Source organism: Melanostigma gelatinosum, assembly GCF_949748355.1.
Source record: "Melanostigma gelatinosum genome assembly, chromosome: 23".
In the NCBI taxonomy this organism is placed as follows: domain Eukaryota; kingdom Metazoa; phylum Chordata; class Actinopteri; order Perciformes; family Zoarcidae; genus Melanostigma; species Melanostigma gelatinosum.
The window spans coordinates 16,113,093-16,128,499 of NC_136656.1; the positions used below are offsets into that span (position 1 = coordinate 16,113,093).

General features: G+C 43.9%; 1 protein-coding gene across 1 annotated transcript; it reads right to left on the reverse strand.

Annotated features, from left to right (window-relative positions):
• Positions 1 to 5,612: 5,612 nt before the first annotated feature.
• On the reverse strand, positions 5,613 to 10,726 carry LOC306796193 (RNA-binding protein 4.1-like). The gene is made up of 4 exons (XM_079295012.1): positions 10,616 to 10,726; positions 7,708 to 8,137; positions 6,646 to 7,385; positions 5,613 to 6,475 (listed from the first exon to the last, which is right to left on the reverse strand). The coding sequence occupies exons 2-3, from the start codon at positions 8,117 to 8,119 to the stop codon at positions 6,661 to 6,663; spliced, it is 1,137 nt and encodes a 378-aa protein (XP_079151138.1). The 5' UTR covers positions 8,120 to 8,137; positions 10,616 to 10,726; the 3' UTR covers positions 5,613 to 6,475; positions 6,646 to 6,660.
• Between the last annotated feature and the right edge of the window lie 4,681 nt (positions 10,727 to 15,407).

Below are 15,407 nucleotides of genomic sequence, written 5' to 3' on the forward strand. Positions count from 1 at the left end.
GCTCTACCGTAAATCCAGTTGTTGAAGCGCAACCTCATCTGACAAAATAAAGAAATCAAGTTTATTAGTGTAGTTGGAAACATTTCTTGTTTATGTATATTTGCAATATATTTACATTTCGTCAGCTTGCGCTGTTAGAAAAACTATCAAAATAACTCTGAAGACTAGGATGTATTTTCTAACAGCTGACAAAATAAAATGTAATAGAAGCACTTGTTGAAGAAAAGTAGCCCTTAATTATGGCCACAACTGTTAAACATAGATCTGTATTCTCTGTCATCATATCTAAAAGGTTAAAGAAAAGACTGGAACATCAACAACATTTTTCTTCTTTCCTGTACCAATACTTCTAGAGACCCCTTGGAGGAGTTCCCACCCCCCATACTGGTAACCACTGATCTAAACACATTACATAGACACTACTGTAGGTTCTCCACAGTTTATACCGTGGTCTGACAGTAACATTACAAATGGTTGTTGTCCAAAGAATATTTAGTCATTCAAAAATACACACTGTGACATTCAATTTGATCCATATTGCTCACTTCATTGTTTCAGTCGACGATATTAAGTCTGAAGGACTACACTCCCAGAGTCCTGCCTCACATTACTGTATCTATCCAGACCTACACTCCCAGAGTCCTGCCTCACATTACTGTATCTATCCAGACCTACACTCCCCGAGTCCTGCCTCACATTACTGTGTCTATAGACCTACACTCCCAGAGTCCTGCCTCATATTACTGTATCTATAGACCTACACTCCCAGAGTCCTGCCTCACATTACTGTATCTAGATAGACCTACACTCCCAGAGTCCTGCCTCACATTACTGTATCTATAGACCTACACTCCCCGAGTCCTGCCTCACATTACTGTATCTATAGACCTACACTCCCCGAGTCCTGCCTCACATTACTGTATCTATAGACCTACACTCCCAGAGTCCTGCCTCACATGACTGTATCTAGATAGACTTACACTCCCAGAGTCCTGCCTCACATTACTGTGTCTATAGACCTACACTCCCCGAGTCCTGCCTCACATTACTGTATCTATAGACCTACACTCCCAGAGTCCTGCCTCACATTACTGTATCTATAGACCTACACTCCCAGAGTCCTGCCTCACATTGCTGTATCTAGATAGACTTACACTCCCAGAGTCCTGCCTCACATGACTGTATCTAGACAGACTTACACTCCCAGAGTCCTGCCTCACATTACTGTATCTAGATAGACTTACACTCCCAGAGTCCTGCCTCACATTACTGTATCTAGATAGACTGACACTCCCAGAGTCCTGCCTCACATTACTGTATCTATCTAGACCTACACTCCCTGAGTCCTGCCTCACATTACTGTATCTAGATAGACTGACACTCCCAGAGTCCTGCCTCACATTACTGTATCTAGACTTACACTCCCAGAGTCCTGCCTCACATTACTGTATCTATAGACCTACACTCCCAGAGTCCTGCCTCACATTACTGTATCTAGATAGACTGACACTCCCAGAGTCCTGCCTCACATTACTGTATCTAGACTTACACTCCCAGAGTCCTGCCTCACATTACTGTATCTATAGACCTACACTCCCAGAGTCCTGCCTCACATTACTGTATCTAGATAGACTTACACTCCCAGAGTCCTGCCTCACATTACTGTATCTAGATAGACTTACACTCCCAGAGTCCTGCCTCACATTACTGTATCTAGATAGACTTACACTCCCTGAGTCCTGCCTCACATTACTGTATCTAGATTGACTGACACTCCCAGAGTCCTGCCTCACATTACTGTATCTAGATTGACTGACACTCCCAGAGTCCTGCCTCACATTACTGTATCTAGACTTACACTCCCAGAGTCCTGCCTCACATTACTGTATCTAGATTGACTTACACTCCCAGAGTCCTGCCTCACATTACTGTATCTAGATTGACTTACACTCCCAGAGTCCTGCCTCACATTACTGTATCTATAGACCTACACTCCCTGAGTCCTGCCTCACATTACTGTATCTAGATTGACTGACACTCCCAGAGTCCTGCCTCACATTACTGTATCTAGACTTACACTCCCAGAGTCCTGCCTCACATTACTGTATCTAGATTGACTTACACTCCCAGAGTCCTGCCTCACATTACTGTATCTATAGACCTACACTCCCAGAGTCCTGCCTCACATTACTGTATCTAGATTGACTTACACTCCCAGAGTCCTGCCTCACATGACTGTATCTAGACAGACTTACACTCCCAGAGTCCTGCCTCACATTACTGTATCTAGATAGACTTACACTCCCAGAGTCCTGCCTCACATTACTGTATCTAGATAGACTGACACTCCCTGAGTCCTGCCTCACATTACTGTATCTAGATAGACTGACACTCCCAGAGTCCTGCCTCACATTACTGTATCTAGACTTACACTCCCAGAGTCCTGCCTCACATTACTGTATCTATAGACCTACACTCCCAGAGTCCTGCCTCACATTACTGTATCTAGATAGACTTACACTCCCAGAGTCCTGCCTCACATTACTGTATCTAGATAGACTGACACTCCCAGAGTCCTGCCTCACATTACTGTATCTAGATTGACTTACACTCCCAGAGTCCTGCCTCACATGACTGTATCTAGACAGACTTACACTCCCAGAGTCCTGCCTCACATTACTGTATCTAGATAGACTTACACTCCCAGAGTCCTGCCTCACATTACTGTATCTAGATAGACTGACACTCCCAGAGTCCTGCCTCACATTACTGTATCTAGACTTACACTCCCAGAGTCCTGCCTCACATTACTGTATCTATAGACCTACACTCCCAGAGTCCTGCCTCACATTACTGTATCTATAGACCTACACTCCCAGAGTCCTGCCTCACATTACTGTATCTAGATAGACTGACACTCCCAGAGTCCTGCCTCACATTACTGTATCTAGACAGACTTACACTCCCAGAGTCCTGCCTCACATTACTGTATCTAGATTGACTTACACTCCCAGAGTCCTGCCTCACATGACTGTATCTAGACAGACTTACACTCCCAGAGTCCTGCCTCACATTACTGTATCTAGATAGACTTACACTCCCAGAGTCCTGCCTCACATTACTGTATCTAGATTGACTTACACTCCCAGAGTCCTGCCTCACATTACTGTATCAAAGACCTACACTCCCTGAGTCCTGCCTCACATTACTGTATCTAGATTGACTGACACTCCCAGAGTCCTGCCTCACATTACTGTATCTAGACTTACACTCCCAGAGTCCTGCCTCACATTACTGTATCTAGATTGACTTACACTCCCAGAGTCCTGCCTCACATTACTGTATCTATAGACCTACACTCCCAGAGTCCTGCCTCACATTACTGTATCTAGATTGACTTACACTCCCAGAGTCCTGCCTCACATGACTGTATCTAGACAGACTTACACTCCCAGAGTCCTGCCTCACATTACTGTATCTAGATAGACTTACACTCCCAGAGTCCTGCCTCACATTACTGTATCTAGATAGACTGACACTCCCTGAGTCCTGCCTCACATTACTGTATCTAGATAGACTGACACTCCCAGAGTCCTGCCTCACATTACTGTATCTAGACTTACACTCCCAGAGTCCTGCCTCACATTACTGTATCTATAGACCTACACTCCCAGAGTCCTGCCTCACATTACTGTATCTAGATAGACTTACACTCCCAGAGTCCTGCCTCACATTACTGTATCTAGATTGACTTACACTCCCAGAGTCCTGCCTCACATGACTGTATCTAGACAGACTTACACTCCCAGAGTCCTGCCTCACATGACTGTATCTAGATAGACTGACACTCCCTGAGTCCTGCCTCACATTACTGTATCTAGATAGACTGACACTCCCAGAGTCCTGCCTCACATTACTGTATCTAGACTTACACTCCCAGAGTCCTGCCTCACATTACTGTATCTATAGACCTACACTCCCAGAGTCCTGCCTCACATTACTGTATCTAGATAGACTGACACTCCCAGAGTCCTGCCTCACATTACTGTATCTAGATTGACTTACACTCCCAGAGTCCTGCCTCACATGACTGTATCTAGACAGACTTACACTCCCAGAGTCCTGCCTCACATGACTGTATCTAGACAGACTGACACTCCCAGAGTCCTGCCTCACATTACTGTATCTAGATAGACTTACACTCCCAGAGTCCTGCCTCACATTACTGTATCTAGATAGACTGACACTCCCAGAGTCCTGCCTCACATTACTGTATCTAGACTTACACTCCCAGAGTCCTGCCTCACATTACTGTATCTATAGACCTACACTCCCAGAGTCCTGCCTCACATTACTGTATCTATAGACCTACACTCCCAGAGTCCTGCCTCACATTACTGTATCTAGATAGACTGACACTCCCAGAGTCCTGCCTCACATTACTGTATCTAGACAGACTTACACTCCAGAGTCCTGCCTCACATTACTGTATCTAGACAGACTTACACTCCCAGAGTCCTGCCTCACATTACTGTATCTAGATAGACTTACACTCCCAGAGTCCTGCCTCACATTACTGTATCTAGATAGACTGACACTCCCTGAGTCCTGCCTCACATTACTGTATCTAGATAGACTGACACTCCCAGAGTCCTGCCTCACATTACTGTATCTATAGACCTACACTCCCAGAGTCCTGCCTCACATTACTGTATCTATAGACCTACACTCCCAGAGTCCTGCCTCACATTACTGTATCTAGATAGACTTACACTCCCAGAGTCCTGCCTCACATTACTGTATCTAGATAGACTTACACTCCCAGAGTCCTGCCTCACATTACTGTATCTAGATAGACTTACACTCCCTGAGTCCTGCCTCACATTACTGTATCTAGATTGACTGACACTCCCAGAGTCCTGCCTCACATTACTGTATCTACTTACACTCCCTGAGTCCTGCCTCACATTACTGTATCTAGATTGACTGACACTCCCAGAGTCCTGCCTCACATTACTGTATCTAGACTTACACTCCCAGAGTCCTGCCTCACATTACTGTATCTAGATTGACTTACACTCCCAGAGTCCTGCCTCACATTACTGTATCTATAGACCTACACTCCCTGAGTCCTGCCTCACATTACTGTATCTAGATTGACTGACACTCCCAGAGTCCTGCCTCACATTACTGTATCTAGATTGACTTACACTCCCAGAGTCCTGCCTCACATTACTGTATCTATAGACCTACACTCCCTGAGTCCTGCCTCACATTACTGTATCTAGATTGACTGACACTCCCAGAGTCCTGCCTCACATTACTGTATCTAGACTTACACTCCCAGAGTCCTGCCTCACATTACTGTATCTAGTGGTATGAACATACATCCCAAACTTAAACTCACCAGATGAAGGGATATTTTCTGTTGCCATTACCGGTGGGATGAAAACACAGTCATGTGTTACTGTGTTAGCAGCACAGTGCATGTCAGCTGGCGTTCTTATTTTCAATTTTTTTTTATTCAATTCTTTTTTTATTTTATTTTATTTTTACTTCTGATCAGCAGACAATTTGTTATAAAAAAGTATGAATGTTATATTTTGCAGACAATTTGTTATAAAAAAGTATGAATGTTATATTTTGCAGACACATTGGAATAAAGGCTGGAATGTTTGCGATTATTTGTCTTGAAATAGGTACGAACTCAAAGTGTGATTCTGTGTCCTAACTGAACACTCAGCCACGTCAGTTTCATGGATATGGATTCAGTTCTTTATTGTCTTCTTCAGTGTCAATCACTGAGTCCTCTCATGCGCTAGAGGCCACAGAGAGCAGGTTCTCTTCTCACCCACCACCAGAACGCTTACCGAGTACTTCACCCTTTACGGTTTATGCTGTGACGAAACATACCGTGTCCTCACCTTCACAGCACATTGATAAGACACTGATGATGATCATTTTTGAAAAAACATTTGTATTTATCCATATAACTGATGTATATCAAGTCCCATGTGTGTCTAGAAGCGCGACGAGATTCTTCTGCACCACAAGCAACTGATGCAGCACAGGTTAACCCTCATTCCACTCAAAACAGCAAAGTCCATATTCATATATTGAAACAAAAACACTTCTTATATATGACAAACTGAAGCCAAACAATTGACATTTGCTGAATTTAACAAAGAAACAAGAAAGGAACATGGCTCGAAACTGAGCTGGAAACCTGCAGAGCGAGTGAGCATATTGTTTCATACATCATGAATGTCAAACGGTGCCGTTCATTCTTCTTGGAAACCGGTGAGGTGAATGCCATTGAAAGAACAATTCATCCGCAGGCAACCGGCATCTCAGGTGCTCGGAAGATGCCGACACAATTTCCAATCTTAATTTCCGCATCTGGCGCAGACCGATGGAATCACGGCGCTTGAAGAAATGACGGCAAAGGGGAAAGTCTTGCGGTTCACAAACAGACCTAGAAAGAGAGCAAATCCCCTTTTCAGAAACATGGCTCAAACCCCCCTACAGCACAGCTACAAAGGATCTCCGGGATCCCAGCGTCCACTGACCAGGACGCTTTACAGTTGAAGTCCCACTGGTCGGTCAACAAATAAATTGTCACACATTGGTTACCATGTTGCTCACCTTGGCACGAGGGCTTTAGTAAGGCGCATAGCGTGGCGCGTAATGATCCTTGGGCCGTGGAGCAGCGTAGGAGCTCCGGGAGCCCGACCCCGGTGACAGGCGTGTTCGCTCATAGCCCGCCGAGGAGACCGGCACTCGTCCCATCAGGCTGCGGTCCCGTGCATAGTATGCGGCAGCTGATGAAGATGAAGGCAGTGACCGACGGTCGTATGGATCTATACTGGAGAGCTTTGAGAGGGAGGAGGGGGGAGGTGGGGGAGGGGGGAGATAGGACATGCGACGATCCTCGAAATAGCTCGAGCCGTAAGGGCGAGCTCTCAACTTCTCGTAATAGTCAACACTGCTGTAGAGGCGGTCACGGTCGTAAGCCGGTGACCTCTCCGGATAGGAGCTTGCTCCCCTGCCGGCGTACCGATCCCCCAGCTCAGCACTGTAGCCGCTGAGCCTGCGAGGGGGAGGCGGCATCCCACCTACGTAACTCGCCCGACTATACGCAGAGTCGCCCATGAAATCAGCTGCTGCAGATGCCATCTCGTAGCCGCCCCTGCCATAACCATGGCCGTGTGGGGGGCCTCGGCCGCCCAGGCCTCTTGTGTCGTCGCCGTGGCTACCGTTCCGACTGACAGGACAATCTTTCGACCAGTGGCCATGTTTCCCGCACACATAGCAGCCAGTGTGCTCTCCCATTCCCGGGGCGGTGCGAAGCCGACTGGTGGACAGCTGTACGCTCATCAGCTTGCCTTGTAGGGAGAGAGAAGACACGCATGAGACCGTGGAGTTCTGACACCAAACGGCTCTTACCGACAAAAACACTGTATCAGTGAGCAAAGGCATGAGCCGCGCCAGGACAGGAGCTTTCTGCCCTGTTCCCCACTGCCATTGGATTTACAAGAGACATTGGCAAAGTTTAAAGCGATTACTTTCAGTCCACCTGGTCAATTCATGTTGAAATAAGCCGGTGGATTCTACTTGTCATGAGAGCCCTACAGCGACAGAAAAGAATCCAGAATTCGTATTTATAGACAGCAAAGACAACTAGCTCTCCCTCGCCAAAGAGTTCACCTTTGTAGGCGGTGTTGTCCAGCTTACTGATGGCGTCCATGGCGTCCTCCATTCGCTCCATGTGAATGAAGGCGTAGTCCTTCACTATGTCACACTCCACCACCGTGCCAAACTCCCCGAACTTGGCCCGCAGGACGTCAGTGGTGACCCCTTCGCCGAGGTTGCTGACGTGCAGCTTGGTGGTGGACTTGGGCCTCCCTTTGCTCATCTCCACATTCATGCGCCAGCCGTTTAGCTGGTGCTGGTGGAGGTTCCGGATGGCCTCCTCTGCCTCAGCCACGTTGCTCATGTGTACGAAACCATAGTTTTTGACAATATCACTTTCTGAGACCTTTCCGTACTTCTCAAAGAGCTCACGCAGCTCCTCGGGTGCGGAATTGCAGGCGAGGTTGCCAATAAAGATTTTCACCATGATGAAGTTCGGTGTGTCCTAGAAGATGAAAAAAAATATGCTGATTACAACTGTAAAACCACAACCAATATTTCATGAGATGAGATTAATAGAGAGGTCAGGCGGTGCGGTTAATAATATTAAATATCTAGCTAAAACTATAGCAGTCTAGAGCCGTCACAATATCAGATTTTCACAACACAATTATCATGGCCTAAAGAAATCAGGATAATGACATGAAAAAATAAAAACAATTTAAATTTCATTTTTTAATTTATTGTGCGTTTTGTCTCTTTTTTTGGCAAATTAATTACACCCAAAGTACCAGTATAGTGAGGTGGAGAGATTCTGTAACCATAACTGTACGAAAGCTAGATTTGCACAATAAATAAAAAAAGTTTAAAGTTATCATCAATACCGGTATTTCGCTGTGTTCAGTTTTTATTCAAAACGTTTTAGGGAGATATTGATTGAACTTCATGATCATTTTAGCGGATGAAGCTTGTGGTGCTGTTGAACTCGACTGCATTGTACAGAGTGTTATTTAGCCTACCCTTGTTGACATAGCATGGACAATATAATAGAAACACTTGTAAGATAATACATTTATAACCTGCCATCCAAAAATGTTCATGAAACCTTCGACAGCAGCACCAGGGGACACATTTAGGTGTGGTGTCGCTCCTTAATCATTAGAAAGCACCACCTGAATTGAGATTTGTGGTTTTCACAATGATGAATTCATTGGATCTGAATTTTAAAATTTTTCATGATTTTTATAATCCAAAAACATGTGCAGTAGTTAAGTATGAACCATTTTTCTTTTTTGTTTTGAACAAATGATTTGTATGATTTGTTGACTGAGGGACGAGGATGTTCTGGGTCGATCTTCACGTTTGGCATCCGGCCAATTCAGGCCTATATTAATGTTGAAGATTTAATATTATCTGTTGAAATGACTCCGATCACATTCCGACCCGTTCTGTTCTGTGCTCGACTGTATTTTTGTCACCTCAGCCTGTTAGTGCTGCAGCCAGACTCAACCCTGCGAGCATTTTGCTCAACATATGAGTGAAAACAACAGTGAGAGAACGTGAAAATGTATTTGGCAGCACTGCCATTTGACTCTTCTGACAGCTGGGTTGGCAAACTATATGCTTTTACTCAACTCTGACAGTAACCATTACTAGAAGATCGTGTCTTGGAAATGTGAGCATTGTGCAATGTGTCGCAGTCTCCCATTTTAGCATTTATATATACCATAACTGTATAATTAACGGATCAATTACATTTTGAAAATGTTTTGAAATAGGACCTTCAGCATTTGGATAGAGATCAAGATAAGATGGACCGAATTTAGATGGCGACGTAAGTTATTACAGTGTCACATACACATTTATATCAACATTTGGTTAAATATAGATAAGATATTGAATCAGATTGAGTATCGGCAGAAACCCAATATTAAAAGACCAGGACTGGGATATGGGTCAAAACACGTGATCGTGACGCAGACATCCCTACTGAGAGATGATGCATCAATGAAGTGAATTGTATTCTGAGCTAAATCTATGTACATATAATTGCACACATCTCATTTTAGTAGTTAGCTTGTGTTACATAATACATCACTGAGAGTAGTAAAAAGTTTCTATAAAAATTAAACATAATTTTCAGGGATTTAAAAGGGTTAAACTATTGCGGTTTGGTGTGTCAGATTTATGCCATGTTGGACTGGTTTGCGATATGATGTTAGACAATCTTAATTTAGCATAGAATGAACTAGGTTAATATGACACTCATTGGCACAGACACATCGTGCCAAACTAACCGTTCAAAACGGAGATGAAGATCTACTAAACCGAGGAAACCTTTAGTGTATTAAAGGGTCAAACTCGGGTTAAAAGTCAGTGTGTAGCCGTCGTGCTTTTGAATGACAGCATGTAGAATGTTCAAGCGAGAGACAGACCTAAGCTAACAACTTTGGCCTTTATTGTTAACTAGCTCTGACAAGTTGGCATGATTACTTATGATACGATTTCAACAGAACTCACTAAAATTAAGTAGTTTAGGAACACTGAGCGTTGGTTTGAATTTCCCATCATCTACAGTCTGGCGTTTGCTTCGGTAGATAGGTAAACATGTCACAGATAAGCTAGCGCGGCTTACTAGCTAGCTAGCTCTTTCAGTGTATGTCGCATTACTCATAGAACTAGCCTAAACACTCCAAACGTCTCGCTCGTCTTTTTGCGCAATGTGTTTAGTGTGCAACGCTTCCACGTTCGTCCATATGTGTAATGGCGTTCTGAAGTTTGGAAAAAATAAGACGTATGAATTCAGTAAGCTAACATATTAGCTAGTTAGCTAGCTAACTATTTACTAACGAACGTACGGTTGCTAATTCAGCCAATGTCCATTCAGAGAACATCCAAAACAACTATACGATGACAGCTGCGCTTCACCAACTTCCTAAAAAGCATTGCACCTCTTGCTTTGACCTTACAATCTCTAACTCACCGATTAGACGATTTAGGCCTTGAAACCAATGAATGAAAAGTGAAATGGCGGCGGCACAGCACCCGTGACGCTGCTACGGTTTCTTCTACTTCCGCGACCACATCCTGCTTCGTTACCGCCACCAATCGAGTGGATGTCTGCACTGTAATCGTACGCATATGCCAAATACTACGTGTACTAGCTACATCAGGGGTGTCCAAACTACGGCCCGCGGGCCAAGTACGGCCCGCGGTCCATTTTTAATTGGCTCGCAGCAACTTCTAAAAATATAATGTAATATGGCCCACACTTGAAACTTGCGCTTGACTGTATTGTACTTCTTAGTTTCACCACTAGGTGGAGATACTGTGTTGAACAAGGCAGCTTCTCCACAAAATAAGAGCAATCAAAGAAACATTACTTTCCACAGACACCGCACAGCTGTTAATTTGTTTGCGGGGAGTTGACGATAATTTCTGCATTCGGAGCTGCTTGATTTTAGGAGTCTAAAGAGCACAACAACAGGTAAGGACATGTTTGAAGCGGTGTCAGATGCAATTGACAAGATGGGACAAGCTGTGTGGAGTTATAACAGATAGGGCTCCAGCTATGAAAGGCGAGCGCAAGAGAGCGGAGGTGAGGCTGTTAAAATGCAGCGTATCACCCACCAACAAGCCCTCTGTGCTCAGACAGTCCAGCTCGGCGATGTGATGAACACGGTTGTGAAAACTGTCAACATAATTCGAGCACGAGGGCACTCTACGCAACTTCAATGTTGCGCACTTCCCCACGCAGTCCGAAGTCAAATGTGCTTTTCCAAAGGCCAACCTTTCTGCTAAAAGGGGGAAATACGTGTCCGTGATAACGTCTCTCATGACAGAACTCAGTCAGTGCTTAGTGGCGGCTGGTCAATAGAGGGCGATAGGGCGCCGCCCCACCTTGAGCCACAACAAATAAAATGAATAATAATAACAATAATAAACGATACAATTTGTCAATATTTGTGTTTTTGAAATATGGAATCACCCAGTAATATGTGTAAAATATGATATCTGCGGTAAATATATGCTTTTCCTGAATGTCCTCTCTGCATGTGCACGTCTCAGCAGCGCTGGAGAAACTGCCCAAAAGAGCAGTGACGCAGTTTAGCCAATTGCTGATTAAAGATATAAATGTGTGACATACAATTTAGCCAATCAGCGCCCTCAAATAGATTCAGCTTGGGGCAGAATCGATTCGGGGAGTTGACGATCATTTGGGGTTCTGCCCCAAGCTGCGCGTTCCCGTCCGGACGAGTCTCTACAGGCGGGCGCGAGCTCCAGCGCGAGCACTACTCCTCCAAGACCCGTTTGAGAGGAGAACTTTGAGGAGAACCTGCAGTGCTGATATCAGATCAACCTGACCTCACAATCAGACAGCAGACTAGCAGGAAAGGGAAGCAGTACATGCGAAGCTACCAGCTGTAAATAAGATGTCCTGACGTGTTTGTCAAAGTGTTATTTTCTGCTTTTTTTCATGTTGGAATAAATGTTAAATATTTAACTGCAAAGTAGCAATACGTGTTTGATACCTTCATTTATTTAGCATTAAATCATACTGGGATGTTTGCTGAAATTGATTGGATGTGGCACAGCCCTACCTAGAACATGTTCCACCAGCTGCCATGGCTTTCAATATTTTTCTTTTATTGAGAGAGACATCGAGCTGTTCTCAACTCCCTTCTATTTGAATAATGAGTCTGTTCGGCTCAACATACGTGAGCAAACATCTCTGTTAAATCTGAACAAAAGCACATTGGGAACCAAATTTGATTGATTTTGCTCACTTTAACACACTAGGGGTGAGGCGATCGGACCTGAGTGGCCCAGCCCTTGGTATATTTTTCTGTATGTGGCCCTCAGTGAAAAAAGTTTGGACACCCCTGAGCTACATACTACAGTACTAGTCCTACAACTTTACAAAAATATAATTTAGATCAACTTGAAATGTTTAGGATGCAGCTGCAATCAATGGTAAGAAGTAGTGATGGCGAGATGAAGCCTCATGAGGCCTCGTAACACTTCAGCCAATTGGTTCGAGAAAGGGTTCATTACTCGGTGCTTCATGTGCACACGATACCACCTACTGGCCAAGTGTATAATCACAGGCAGCTGTATCTGAACCACATAATGTGATGCATTGAATTGTTGTGTCTGTTATGGCTGTTGGGAATGACTGAATTACAAAAATGTATGACCAAATAATTTCTGTACATAAATGATCACATATGTGCATAATAAAATATTTATATATATTTTTTGAATGTATTCTGTGTGTGAATTTTCCCAAAATGGTAGTATCATATGATATGGCAGGTTGTGTAATGATGTTATTATGTCACTTTAGGAAAATGGCATGGGCTTAAGCAGGCAGAGGACAGTGAAAGTGCTTGTGGAACTAGGAAGAGGGGACTGAATATGCTTGTGGAACTTGGACAGTGATGTACAGGACACGGGACATTTTATTCATTTTTATTCAGAAATAACAGTTTCTCAATTTCATGCATGCACCCATACATACCTGCCTTGTATGGATAACATAATTAGGATCCAGTTTGGACACAAATGCCCTGAATCCAACATCATCCACAAGACTGAAGGGCTGTGTGTCCGTCACTATCATGGAGACGAGGGCTTCATCCAGCTCTTGTTTTTTGGTGGCTGGTTAAAAGAGAATAAATACAGTGTCTGTTACCTGTCTTTATTTGCACAATAAACAAAAGTGAACAGGGAAAAATTGTGATGGTGCATTTGTAATATTGTAATGACTTACAATGGCTAGGTGAAGCTCCAGTTTCCTCCTTATTCTCATGCAAGGCACGGTAATGCCTTAGCATGGATGAGGTGTTGTTATTGTACCCCAACTCCTTGGAGCACAATAAACACCTCACCTTTGAATAAAAGAAGAAACTGTGAAAAATACAGTTCTTGATAAGCAAACCTAATGTGTCTGAAATAGAGTTAGCTTTAGCTGACCTTATTAGGAGTTATCAAATCAAAGTGTTCCCACACAGGGGAAACCCTCCTCTTCCTAGCTGGCTCCATCACCTATCCTTCTCTCCTCACTCTCCTAACTCTCCAAACTATCTCTCTCTCTCTAAACTCTCCAAACTATATAAACGCTATCCAAACTATCTCTCTCTCTCCAAACTATCCAAACTATCAACTGACCGCAACTCTCCACCAACAACCCACATTTTGAATGGAGCCTGAGTGGTTTATATTGCTGTCGAACCTCCCGGCAAACTCTGAACCACTTCCCGAAGCAGTCACGTGGTACAGCCGGGCAGCGAGGCTTCGGACGTCATCATTTTTGGCTCCTCCCCTAAATGAAGCACGCCTCGATACGCGCTTCAAGGAAACGCCCCCTCCATTACTCGACACACGCTTCGAAGCGTCGGCACATCTCGTAACATCACTAGTAAGAAGATATTTTCTAATAATAATATAATTCAATATTATTATTATTAAAAAAAAAAGTCTAATTAATTGATAATTGCTGTTTTTGAACAACAGGGAAAGACAATAAAGAAATGTCAACGATAAAAAAAATGAAATCACATTAGCCTTATTCTTGAACTGATGCTTGAAATAGCAGCGACAAATGGAAGAACCTCATCGGCTCACTTTGTTTCAACTCATCATATATTCATTACTTGTAAATTACTTATTTTTGAACTGTTGCTTCTTTCAGTTAATTTTACACTGATAACAGTACCTTGAGGGCAGAGCATTGTGGGAGGAGTAAGAGCTCAGTCTGGTGGATGAAGTTCATCGTCAGCGTCCTGTTCTCCAGATAACGTAGTTCCATGTCGATGGCTTTGTGTTCTTCCTTCACTCAACGTGATACCTGTGAGGAGAAGAAGGTGGTGCAAATTTAAACACAAAGGCAGCTTTATTCAGCTTTGGCAGACTATTATGACAGTTAATTCTTTGTATGTTATCTAAAATGTTACATTTTTAGTGTGTCCCTGTTCTCTGCTCTCTCACTTCTTAGGTCTTCACATGGCAATAGAAAAGTTCCTCCTTAACACCGTCAGGATACAGATCATCTTCTCAAGTCCATTCAAAATGAAGACAACTACAATTATCTGTAAATATTAAGAGGAAATTTGTACTTAAGTCATCAATACAAATACATTAAATGAACTTCTGTTAATCTTGCAAATGTTAAAATGTGTGTCCTCTGCTCTGATGTTACGTGCTCTTTGGGTCACACGCAGGCTGCAGCTTGGAGGCCAGAATCTACAGGTGAGGCAGTGATGCAGGTCGGTGACGAAGGCTGAAGGCAAGATCTGGAACAGGTTGTTGGTGAGTTGAAGCTGTCTCTCAGAATTCACTGGCGACGGGTAGAGGTTGATGGCAGAGGCTGTAGGTGAAGGTTTGAGGTGTAGCAGTTTTGCCAAAATCTTCAGGTGGAGGTGGTGGTGCAGGTTTCCAGAAAAACACCTTTCTGCTAGTATCTGAAAGTGTAGATGAAGACTGCAGGTTGCTGGCAGAGGCCGTAGGTGAAGGTTTGGGTTGCAGATGTCTACTATCCTCAAGTGGAGGTGGAGGTGCAGGTTAATGGCAGGGACCATAGGTGGAGGTTCCGGCAGTCTACTAGTATTTTGTTGGGGTCTGACCAAATGGCTTCAATATGTGCTGTGGACAAAGAGAATCAGGCCTTCACTTTTTCAAGCAAAGGTTTCATCCTGATTTATAGTTTGAGGAGAGCAAAGGAATTTCACACTCGGTGTGAATTCCCCCCCCCCAAAAAACCTATGGTTCCTGAA

Bases quoted from the DNA above. Each gene is read 5' to 3' on its own strand.
- LOC306796193 (XM_079295012.1), bottom strand. From the start codon at position 8,119: ATGGTGAAAATCTTTATTGGCAACCTCGCCTGCAATTCCGCACCCGAG. The intron at 7,386-7,707 runs GTGAACTCTTTG...TCTCCCTACAAG, and splicing joins GGACAACACCGCCTACAAAG to GCAAGCTGATGAGCGTACAG.